The 12711-nt window shown below is 37.3% G+C and overlaps 1 protein-coding gene across 15 annotated transcripts in view; it reads right to left on the bottom strand.

The window, feature by feature from the left end:
• The window catches only part of POSTN (periostin), a 35069-nt gene extending 28570 nt beyond the window's left edge, over positions 1–6499 (bottom strand). For 4 of the 15 annotated variants that reach the window (XM_080552088.1, XM_080552101.1, XM_080552102.1 and 1 more), the window contains exons 1-2: positions 6292–6498; positions 4734–4832 (exon numbers count right to left, since the gene is read on the bottom strand). In XM_080552088.1, the coding sequence (XP_080408214.1) occupies positions 4734–4832; positions 6292–6413 (221 nt within the window). In that variant the 5' untranslated portion in view covers positions 6414–6498. Of the gene's footprint in view, positions 1–4733; positions 4833–6291 lie in introns of all 15 variants that reach the window. The other 11 variants (XM_080552097.1, XM_080552096.1, XM_080552091.1 and 8 more) reach the window with 4 other exon arrangements.
• Between the last annotated feature and the right edge of the window lie 6212 nt (positions 6500–12711).

The following is a 12711-nucleotide window of genomic DNA, read 5'->3' as shown; positions in this document are numbered from 1 at the left end:
TGTTAGAAGAGTTCTCAACAGTAATTCCTTGAAGACTTTTGCTGAGTCTTTACCACTGCATTCCAATTTTTAAATTGATGACTCTTCAGTGGCAGTTGAATAGGCTTCTCTCATTTTTCATAAGCTAAATCTGACAAACATTAACCACAAACTCATTAAACTGAACAGCTTACTCAAATGAAAAGTTGGACTTAAGAACTTCACTATCTAAACTACTTGAAGAGATTTAAAAAATGAATGCAGACTCGAAGAGCAATAGCATTACAGAGCATTATTTTAAAAGTCAAGTTTGGAATTCCATGATTTACTGTGGTTTGATAGAGCTGTTAAAGAATAAAGATCAGAAAACAACAACAACCAAACAAGCCCTATCATTTTCATTCTGTCATAAACACATATGCACATGACATTTTCACATTTCTGGCATGTTCATCTCTTCAGCAGACAAGCCATATATTGAAAGTATTTCTACAGTTCTTCTTAGTATGTTTCTTTCTGTAGGGCAATTCACTGAATGACTATTTCCTAGGAATACAAGATGAAGAGAATTTAAGCTACAGATTTACTAATTAACAAGGAAATTAACCTTATACCCTTCCTCCTAGTTGCATCCCTGTCAGAAGCTAATAAAACAAGTCACCTGACTTCCTCAACAGGAGTCAGAATGTTTGTCCAACTGTGTGAATTGCTTTGTCATCAGAAAGTTTTTCTTTTCCACTGACTAGAAAATATCTCTACCTCACCCTTTGAGCAGCTATAAGAGACTACAGTCTTCATTAGCTTTTGGAGAAGCAAAATGAGTTGTAAGTATAGCATAAGACATGGAAAGTTTTCTCCTCTTAACATACACAACAATTAATGAAGGGCAGAAAATTGCCTGAAGAAAGATATTTCTTGACTCAAGCATTACAAGATCAGTGCCTTATTTACCATGTAGCTTGTTATACAACCAAGGCTTTTTTCAGTCATCAAGGGTTACTGTAAATTCCTACTAATCACTATTGATATTCTCTTATGGCTGACAGCAGTTAGAAAGTTGATGTATCAGATGTGCTCAAAATATAGTGAGGAAGATGGAACGGAAAAAGAGGGGTCCATAAAGAGAATTCCAAGGTAACATCAGAACAAGATATAACTTAATGCAAGATGCATTTCTTCAGCATCACTCATATACACAGTACACATGAGAAGTGCCATCTCACACTGTAAGTCATCCTCATCTGTATCACCCTACTAGCTCAGTATAAGATGGTGTCCAAGTGAATAAAGTAATTTTTGCTGTTGTTGCTTTTGTATTTTTTACTACTAACCTGTTCCTACCTCATCCAAGGGAATATATTCCGAAGGAAGAAAAGACAGAGCTAGACTATTTTATGCCCTTGTTATTCTTGGTTAACAGAGCAGTTTTCAGCTTATTCAGATGAGTTCTGTGACTCATCCCTTTCTACTCCATGCTGGCATGGAGATAAAATACTGTATAAAAACAGTGGAAAGCTTTCTGGTCCAACAGATTTTGTTTTTAGCAAATCTTTAAGTTGTATCCCTATTGGAAATTTACAGCAGTTGACAGGAAATGTAAATGTAAAAAGCTTTCTTAAATTAACATTTTATAGATCATATATACAGTCATGAATGGCTTGTTAACATAGAGATATCAGAGATATTAACTTGAGAAGAGCCATTGTCCTTTGGATTACTGTTCTTACTAAAGTAACACCTTTAGTCACATCTCCATCTATGCTTTGAGAACAGAATATAAAAATCCAATTAAGTAAGAGCTAAGACTAAATTATAACAGGTGCTCTATTACAGCCACACACACACACAAAAGCCCAGTTCTACCTATGACTCAATTTAGTTCCACACACACTGTTTTCCCCTTCTAGCCTTCCTCTCTGAGTACTTATACAATGGTAGGAGTGTTAAAAGAGGATGGAGATACTGCTGCTCAGTGTCTGCCACTGGTCGGCTGCAGAAGGTTTCCTGCTTAGGGCCTTACGCTGGCTCTGTAAAATGTTTTTCAGCTTATGTTCCTCTAAATTCTTGTCAGAGAATAGAACAAAGTCATATGAGTCCAAACTGTCTATTGCTTCAAATTACTTTTCCTAACCCATTAAGGTGTATCTCACTACACAAATCATTTTACTTCTGGAGCTTAGTAAAGTAATGAGTTCCTTCTCAGATTTGTGCTGAGAGCAAACTTTTCCTCCTGGGAAGACACAACATCTATCCAGGAATAAAACCACAGGAGTAAGTTGGTTTCCAAAACTGACTTTGAGAATATCCAAATTTCAGTCTAAGTCATTTTCAGGAAATATCCTTCTTCCTAATGTGTCTGTAGTGGAATAGCATGTAACATCAAACAAATCAGTGGTATGGCAGACTTTTCTCAAAAGGTGAAATACTTTGGATGACTTGCAGCATGTCCACTGAGGAAGAAAGGAAGTCAGTATTATAATGCCACCTGGAGGAGAAGATTCTGATAAAGATTATAAACCTATGGGTACTGAAAGAACTGAAGGCAGAGATGGGGCAAATGACCACACACAGTCTAGATTGACTGGAAATTGTTCATTGTTACAATTTTTAATTACTCAAACTTTCTGGATAATTTTTATGAAAAATGGATTCTACCCTGTCTGGAACTGCTAAGAAAAACAAAGCTAAATTCAAAATAGGAGAGACTGGTCAGGGTTCTAGACAGTAAATCATATTTCAGAGGAAATTCTGAAGATTTAAAATAATCAGATTGCTTCTCTTCAAAGGAAGTTCGTTATGATTTGTGCTACTACCACTCTAGCTTAATGCTGTTACTTTCTTTCATATCCTTAAGGAAATAAGTAATTAGCAATCCAATAAAGTTTACAATAGCAGAAAGCTTAGGGTGACAGCTTGGTCCATGAAAATCATCTTTTCCTCAGTTCAGGTAGGGCCGTGGTATCATACTTCATGTATAGACTTCAAAGCCGTGTCAGTACTAGAAAGGCAAGTCTGTGGTGGAATTTATGCCTCATTGTATTGTAAACGTAACTAAATTCCATTAATCCATGTTACACTGGCAGAGAAATAAACACATTTTCTCAGAAAGACAATGGGAGAAAACTTCCTCCTCCTCCATCTTTCTTCAGTCTTTTCCCTAAGGGTCCTTTCCAACACTCTGTTATGACCTGTAGTGTCTTTCGGGAATCTCAAAAATGCAAAGCCTCTGACACCCAACAGGAGTACTAGAAATCACAATATAAGTGCATTTCAGGCCTCTGCCTGACTACTGTCTACAAATTCAAGTCTGATTTGAACAGTGAAAAAATCATTAGTGGAGGTATTTCACTCACGTGGACAATCATGGAGTTGTAATCAGTTTTACATTAAAACGTATAGGGATCATGCTCAAGAAGAACTATGAATATGATTGTTTTATAAAGGGAGACATCTTTGGCTTATGTGATCAATACTGTTAATCATTATTTTTCTTCCACATTAACCTCCGTTAAGGAATCCTTTGGCCTGGAAACAAAGAATCTTTCTTTCACTTTTCATTAACATCTGAAACAGTGATTGAGGTTATTTAGGTACGTTTTAAACACCTATCTTACTTTAGATGGAGTTAAGTTCCTTATGCATGTAATATGCACCTTGTATCAATGTAACTTAGTATCTATGTCTTAGGGCACATAATCTCTGAGTGACTATTAAAATTGTGTACTTGAACATTACACAGATATGTGGAAGATTTCTTATGGGCTTTCAAAATGAGACTCCTGATATCCTATCACAGAGTTGCAAATGAAGCCTAGACTCCCTGTTCTCTTGAGCTGTCCTGAAAATGTCACCCCAAACCTATCTGGACCCTGTAAGAGAATAACAGCAAAGCAGAAACAATAACTTCCTTTGACAACTGCTGTGAAAGTTATCCAACTAATTGCGTAACAGCAAGAGAAAATGTAGTACACTGGAAAAACGTTAGTTTAATGCATTGGGTAAACAATGTCAGTTGCTGTTAAATTAACTCAATTTTAAACATGACAAGTGGGGCAGACCAAGTTCTGGATTGGAGTTTTTTTGTGTGTTCTTACTCTGAAACCACTCTGTGGTTGATGCCGAGGCAGTGACCAATACTACTGACTTTTTTTCCACATGAAAAGGCAATGGCTTGCATTATCAGAAAAACTAAAAATTGAAATTTATACACAGATTCCAAAAGAATGTCAAACTCACCCAGACTTATTTTGTGTCCTCAAGTATATATATATATATATGCATATATATATATACTTTTTTTGTTTCTTTGTGGAAAGATGTGGTCTAAGCACTCAACTCTGCTGGATAGTGCTGAGTTCTTTCCACAACTGGCTTCTTAGATCCCTCTGTGTTTTTGGGTAGGACACTTAACCTCTCCTCTCCTCGTGTTTAAAAGAGAGCTACAAAAACTTAACTCAAAGAACTATTCGTGAAACTAATGATTTGAAGCCCACTGAATTTAAAAAGTGCTACGTACCATGCTGTCATTTTCATACCTTTTGTGGTTATTTTTGGCAGCAATCATTGAATCAGTTATTCGAGTGGTTTTAGAGGTGGTTTTAGGGAAAGGGATGCTGTAACACTGTAAAATTATGAAGTTAATTATTCCTGCCTCTGCTTTTGAAACAAGTGTTTTGTTTGCACTGAGAAAATAAGAACTTTCTAATAGTACATTATCCCATCTCAATGAATGTTTGGAAACAGCAGATACTTACGCTTTCTTTCCACAGATGGCTCCCTGGTACCAGTTTCTGCAGGTGCTGAAGTATTTCTTTTTGGTTCCCATAACTTGCTGAAGGGCACAGACATTGGGGCTGTGGGTGGGAGTGAGAAACATTTTAAAAAGGAATTTTTGTTCATCTTTGGGAAAGCATTATATAAAATAGAAGTAAACACAGTTCCTACTGAGCAAGAGTAAGGAAGCAACATCTGGGTTCAGTTGCCAGGGCAGGTGTGCATTGAAGCAACCACAGTGAAAACTCCTGGGACTACCCAGCTGGGTTCCTTGGCAAGCCCACCCTCCTGGTAGAGACAGATGATCCCCCTCTGCTCTGTCCTGACCCTCTGTCTCAATATGCCTTACATTTCTTCCTTCCTCCTGGGAAGTGAATTAATTACAGGCCACTAGGGACTGAGCTGTGAATACCATCAAGCTCTTTTTAATAAAGTTTTTTTCTTGCACACATCTGTGCAGCTGAAGGTCATGGGGAGGTGGTGAAGAAAAGTGACTGGGTCTTCATGTAAAAGGGAACCCTGTCTTCTGTAAATCAATCAGTTATTTTGATTACAAACCTTTTGGAGTACCACAAGCACCTAAGTAAACATTCTGGGAATTACTGGGGACCAAAGGGTAATTGGCATGTAAATAAAAGGAGTCACAGATTTCAAACAAGGAAAACTTTTTCTTAGCATGGTGGTGTAGAGGAATTTCTTAAGAGCAAATTCCATGGAGCAAAGGTGTTTTGTCACTAATTCATATACTTTTGCAGTACAGAAGTTCATCAGTTCAAAAGCTAAAACACATGCTTTACAACAATGTGAAGCTAGACAACTCTTTCTATTTAAAACACACACACACAGACGAGAGAGAGAGAGAGAATTCAATAAGGACAGGATTGTGAACAATTCTTTTCACAGAATTTTTTTTTTTTTTTACTTAAAAGACTGAAAGAAAATACGTTTAGACACATGCGTTTCCCTGACACCAGCTGTTCAAATTAGTTCCATGTCTCTGAGCAGACTGGCTTGTAAGCATTGTCTTTTGGGCACCCTGCTGAGCAGCTTGCTGCATTACTCTAGCAGGAACAGAAGTTTTACAAAGGACTCCTAGTGTATTTTCCCGTGTCAGAAAGCAGAGCTCATGATTTTCATTAGGGCAGAATAAAGGGAGTAAATGTTGTGGAATAGGTGTCAATTCTATCCAAATATTTTAAAATGTATATTAAACACACCCCATGTCTCATTATATTAATCATGAACTGTAATTGCCTTAAATGATTTTAAAATGTATGTTTTATTCATCATAAGTGGGAATTTTATTTTTTTTACAGGTTTTAAGTTTAACATTAATTTGACTCCTTTTGAAACTCCTCAGGAAACTTTTAATTCAGAAGCAGTTTTTATAAAATTAATTTAGAAAGAAAGTTATTCTTGAATGACAGTAAGAATTCATAGTGAAAGAAAAAAAACACATTTAATATAATGTGAGAAGAAAGGAGAGAATAGCTATTAAGAAACTCACATTTAAAATGCAAATGAACACAATGTACTTACCCTTGGTCGCGTGCCCTTATTCGACTATGAGTTAAAATCTTGTCATAGTGAGCAGATGCAGATGCTTGTTCAAAAGACGTCAAGAAAATAGTAGAAAAGGTGAATAAGAAAAAGATCTTCATCTTTAGTCCTCTGTTGCTTCTGACAAGTCTAGAAGAGAGAACTGGCAAAGGGTCTGGAGAGCTGACAATTTATATACATGCTGGAAGGTGGTGGGAGGGAACTACAGGATCAACCTGAAACTTCGTACCACCCTCCTTAGAGCAGCTGCTTTGGCTGCCAGCTTCAGTAACCTAAATTAATACCATACATTAGCCTTATAAACTGTTCTTTTTTTATCCCTGCTTGACTAATTTCTTCCTCATTACAGAAGGCTTAGCATTTTATTCTGCTGACACAACAGCAGAAAAAGTTTGGGAAGTTTAGACTTTGACTTATGATTTGGTATTTTTAGCACTGAAGCATCCAGAAGTCAGGATCATTATGTGTGGCTTTGTTCAAACCCAGAGGAAGTTTCTTCCCATAATAACTCCATTGCTTTCCTTTGTTTTCCATGTCCTCATGGTTATCAACTCTGAGTTGTTTAACTAGTGAAGTTGGTGGAAGTTCCAAACAATAATCTCCTGTCAATAATCTGGAACAGCTTTTATTGTCTTCAGGAAAAGAAGGCTGTATTAACATACATTCTGATTATGAAGCAGTTGCACTATTAGTTTAAATATGTATTTTAATTCTAATAATAACATGTACTATTGCATAATGCTTTTATTTAGAGCTTTATGTAGTTATACAAAAATCACCAAGTAGCTGGAAATTTTAATATATACCTACTTATACCCATTAGTTGGTTGTTGGGAGCCTCTCATGAAGCAAATAGAAAATATAATTCTGAGCTGCAAATGTGGGAACTGAGGCAGAAAAGTGAAGTGACAGTCTTAATGCTCCAGGGACAGTCAGTGTTTGAACTGCAATCCAGGAGTTTGCAATGTTCACGTCAAGGAAAAAAATCTGCCATCCGCATAAAAGTGTTCTCATATGAATACAATTTCAAGGTATAGTCTGTAGATCATTTCAGATCTTTGTGAAAATATATTAGCTTTCATGACAGTACTTTGCTGTAGATTATTCCTCCAAAACAGGGAGAGTGGTTATGTGAATATGGGAATGGATGTGGAAATGGATGCAGTATTGGACTGACACACCTGGGACCAACCTCTCATTACAGAACAGAGAAAAATGGGACAACGAACAGTGGTCAGAGACACTGGCTATTTCCTATGTATCATTATAGGTGAGGATTATAACTAGGCATAGATATATAGGCATTTAATGATTAAGGAAATATATTACATGACCATGGCACTTCGTTGTTTCTAAGGTTAAGAACGTGGACATTTGGTTAAAAGGTAGAAAGACTTCTTTTTTTGTACTGCAGCCTGTATAATCCTACCTACAAATGACTCAAGATAGTTGATGGCTGCATGTGAATTCAGGAAAACTCCTTGCCTGGAATCGTCACCTTCAGATAGCTCATGGAGGTGATGGGTCAGCTATATGGCGTAGTATTACAAGTTGTAGGAGAATGTCACTGCTGTGCTCCTTCTAATCGTCTCAAAGCTTTTTACCTCTTTCTGGTCTTTGCAGAAAAATACTGCAGGAAATACCACCCCTTAGATACCTAGCTATGACATTCAGAGTTACTAATTGGTCTCAGTTGATTACCCTTTGCAGTTCTCATTCTACAGATGAAAAAATTAGAAGATAAACTGAAGTTACCATTAAAATAACTTTGATAAACTTGAGAAAGTCACAGCACTGTCACAGTAACCTGTCTTCTCAGCAGTATCACCTTCTTGAGTCTCCAACCTCTCAGCATAGCTCATGTCCTTCTCTTTCACATTTTAACCATGTAGCATCAAAAAATGAGTAAAAATTAATGCTGCTACACACACTGAGCTCCTGTCACTTACAAAGCTATGCACTGCAGTTAACGAAGGAGCAACATTAACAGGGCAAGTATTTCCGTATTTTTCCAGCTTTCTGATTAGTGAATCAGTTCCATATCAAAGAGAACCCCATTTGTTAATGTAGTTATCTCCTGAGGGTTGGAGTGACTGCTGAGATAGAGAAGGCTTTAATTCTTACACTGGTAGTTCTTATGAATAGCATCTTCCCTGTCACTGCTTGTTTTTGGTCATGGTAGGAACTAGGCATAATGGCAACAAATAATAATCCTAAAACCATTCAGGTTTCTAACTCCATATAAGCAATGAACATTAATGTTAAAAAACTAGCATTTCCACTTCAGACGTATATAAAAAAAATAATCTGAAGTATTGCTACATGTCAAACTTAGTGTCAGATATGGTGGCAGAGGTGCTAGGACAGCACAGAAAATGATGTTAAAGAAATATGCAAATACTAAATAATCAGATTAAAGAATAATTGACATTAAACCTTGTAGAAAACTTAGTGACTACATTATATTTAATGATGCAAATGTTACTGTAAATACTGACATAAAGTTCAAGGAAATAAAATAGCATGAAGAAAAATAATGATCATAAGTTTGACTTTCTGAAAAATCTCTAAACTATTGAATAACTTGCTTTGGTGAGTGATGTGAAAAACGCAGAGACCAGAATGGACAAAGCTTATCTCTGTCTATTTTGAAAATCTTCAAATGATGGAAACTGCACCAAATTATCATTTAAAAACTTATGGAAGAAAACAAGCATCAAGAAGAAAAAAAACAGGCCAACTACATGAATGCTATTCCACATTTATGTTTACATTTGCCTGGATATAAAAATAAATAATGAAGCCAGGCCCCCTTATTTATTTATATTTTGCCTGGGAGATAATGGCTTGCTGAATAGCACACCAGAGTTACAATTTTCTAATTTTCAAGCTAACATACTGTTTAGGTTTATCCACAGTTTTTTCACCTTTGATCATTAGTATTTAATTTTAGTCTTTATTTAGTAAGGTGGCTATCCCACAAAGTTTTCTCTCCCTTTGACTAAATGCTTTGTACAATATAATACTTACTAAGAGATGTGGTGTTGAAAATCTAACTAAAAATGTAGAAAATATAAAGTGCATAAAACACAGAATTATATCTAACAATTATTGTTGTAGTAGAAGATATTATCCACAGCAGAAGAAACCTATCCAAAGAAATAAATAGGACAAGCAGGGAACAAGTATTGATTTTTATCTTCCACGAAATGTATATAGTATCAGAAAGGCAAAGTCCTGCTAATTTCTGAATATTGTTAACTTGTATTTCTCTAGAGACCTCTAGTGGAGAGAACTCTGTAAAGGTCGTTTCCTCAAAGCTGCAGTAAGTGTTTACACTAAGAATTTATTTTATGATGAAGCAATGTCGCACTGTTCCTAACGAGGTTTAGTTTCATTATGTCACAAGAATCTTTGCTTTTGAATACTTAGGGGCTTGAAGAAGCCTTTACAATGTAAAAGCTTGAAGTGACAAGAGCGTGTTGGTTTTTATCACTTGTCACTAATTCTACTGATGACATGCAAAAATTTAGCAAATGAGAATGTTGGGAAAGAAAAATTTTTCTAATACTCTTCCCCCAGTTAAAAACTACCCACATTGCAGATCATTTACAGTGTATGTGGCATTATACATATTCTGCTTCTCTATTTTATAGACACTTGATGTGTTTAGTTTTTGGTGTGTGTGTGCTCAGTGAAAAGAGCAAATGGAAAAGAAAGTTTTAAGATGAAAATAAAGGCATGCTTTATCCTACAGTTGATGTTTGAATCCTAAGGCTTCCTTATAAACTTCAATTCAGCAAATTTGGGAGTTCTACCATTAAGTTCAATAGATCAGAAATTTTCATTTGTGGTAACCTGCTGTATTTCTTCTTAAACAAACAAACAAGCAAACAAAACAGTTTGCTGTTAGGAATGTCACTGGTATGTACTAGAAGAACCCCCGATTTTGTGCTTTTGGACAAAGTAATAGGTTGACTGTAATAGGTATATAAGAAATTGTGTATAAAAGGAAGTTGACACACTTTAGGAAGTAAGGGGTTAAATGTAAAACAGTACAGAGCTAGTCACAGTTGGGGTGGGTGGCTTCTCTTCCTTTCTGCCTTATATGAACATTGTAAGGGAACTTTAGACAGGGGAAAAAAAAAAAAAAGTATTTAACACCTGGTGGTTTATTGCAGTGCCACTTAGGAATCCTGTCAAAAAAAGCATGAAAAAGCCATGTAAAAAGTCTTCAATTTCTTCAAGACTATTTAGCAGAGAACTGCCTGTGAAAAAGCATAGTCAGTTTAATTCAGTAAGAATTTGTACCTTCTGGTAAATTAGATCAGACAATTAAAAAACTAGCAAACAAACAAAAATAAAAATGCACAGAGAACAATAAGCCTGGCTACCAAAACAAACTACCAAAGGAAGAGAGATCCCAAGTGTAGTGAAGAGCCCAACAATGCTTAAACCAAAAGCAGTTTAATAAATAAATAAATAACCTTAAGGGAAATTTTGAACGTAACAAAATCAACCTTGGTTTGACTGAAGGCAAATCTCAACATGACTGCAGGATGGTTCAAAAGAAGCCACTACTAATTCTTTATACTCTTCTCTCTGGTCCTGTACTGCGAGATTTAGACAAAGGACTCTGCTTCTAAATACTCTTTGATTATTTGTTTGTTTGTTTGTTCTTGTTGTTTAATTTAAATTTAATTTAACACTCCTCTGCAAATGGCTTTTCTCCTCCCCCATTTCTACTGTTTTGTACTCACGCTTAATGCTTATTCTATAGATTTCTCTGTTCTCAAGAGCTTAAGTGACACACTAAGCATGGTGTTCAGCAAAGTAATTTTGTGTTATTCTTCCTCATGACATCCACCAATGTCTGCATAACATAGCATGTGTATGTATATGGGGATTAAATCACAGAAAGCATTGCTGGATGGAAAAACACAAAGATGGCTGTAAGCCATCTGAATTTGGGAGGGAAGGGAAGGCAAAAGGAAGACACAAAACTAGTTATTGTGACCAGAGCTTGAAATACCAATACCTTGGCTCCTGTAATATGCAAGGAAACACCCATCCCTACACATCTTTGGAAGCTGTGTCTATATTAGATATTAGACTAGACAACAGAAGTTCCAAAATCAATATGATCCTTTAGAAAGTGTTATTTTATAGTCATATTTTGATGGAATAAGAGATATTCCTAAATTTTAAGTTAACATGGTAAATATTAAAGTTTTTGCTTATTACAAAATTATTCTAATTTTAATGCATAATGAATTAATCTTAAATCCAATGTTGCTAGATGCAATTCTAAACCAAGACATATAGTATTTAACTATTATTATTATTATTACTTTTAATTTATCAAATTGTTATTAATGTTGATTTAAAAACTAAGGGAAGGATTATTTCTAATAAATGCCTCTCTTGGATTTCCGTGGCAAGGTCTTGGCAGTGGGGGGCTGCAGGGGTGGCTTCTGCCAGAATAGCCTAGCAGCTGCCCCATGTCAGATTGAGCCAATTCCAGACAGCTCCAGAAGGATCAACTGCTGCCCAGAGCCAAGCCATGAGCAATATTGGTTGCACCTCTGTGAGAACAGATATAAGAAAAGGAAAAAAAAACCAAAAACCTACTATGCAACAGAAGCTGGGAGAGTGAGGAGTGAGCACCAGCCCTGCAGCCCCCAAGGTCAGTGCAGCAGGAGGACAGGAGGTGCTCCAGGTACACAGCAGAAGTTCCCCTGCGGGCTGTGGAGAGGCCCCTGGTGGAGCAGGCTGTCCCCCTGCAGCCCATGGGTCCCACACGGAGCAGATCTCCACGCTGCAGCCCGTGGAGGAGCCCCCGGTGGAGCAGGTGGATGTGGCCTGGAGGAGGCTGCGGCCCATGGAGAGCCCCCGCAGGAGCAGGCCCCGGGCCGGAGCTGCAGCCCGTGGAGAGGAGCCCACGCTGGAGCAGGTGACCTGGCAGGAGCTGCTGCCCATGGGGGATCCAGGTTGGAGCAGGTTGCTCCTGGGGGATGGACCCCGTGGTACGGAGCCGTGTGGGAAGCAGTTCCTGAAGAGCTGCTGCCTGTGGGCAGCCCCCGCAGGCTCAGTTCGGGAAGGACTGCATCCCGTGGAGACAAAGCGTTAGGGACTGACCGCAGCCCCGGGCAATGTCGCGTTCCCCTTTGCAGCTTGGCCAGAGGAGGTAGAAGAGGGTGGATGGGAATGAAAGTGTTTTCATTTTGCTTTTCACTTCTCTAGTGTGCTAGTAATAAATAATAAATTACATTAATCTCCCTATGCTGAGTCTGTGTTGTCCATGATAAGTAAGTGATATCCCTGTCCTTATCTCAACCCTTGAGCCCTTCCAATTTTATTTTCTCCCACTTTCCCTTTGAGGACGGGGAGTGAGAGAGT

Source organism: Anser brachyrhynchus (assembly GCF_964034855.1).
Source record: "Anser brachyrhynchus genome assembly, chromosome: 1".
NCBI lineage: Eukaryota > Metazoa > Chordata > Aves > Anseriformes > Anatidae > Anser > Anser brachyrhynchus.
The sequence above is the reverse complement of the archived record's forward strand: the minus strand, read 5'-3'. Positions and strand labels throughout refer to the sequence as shown.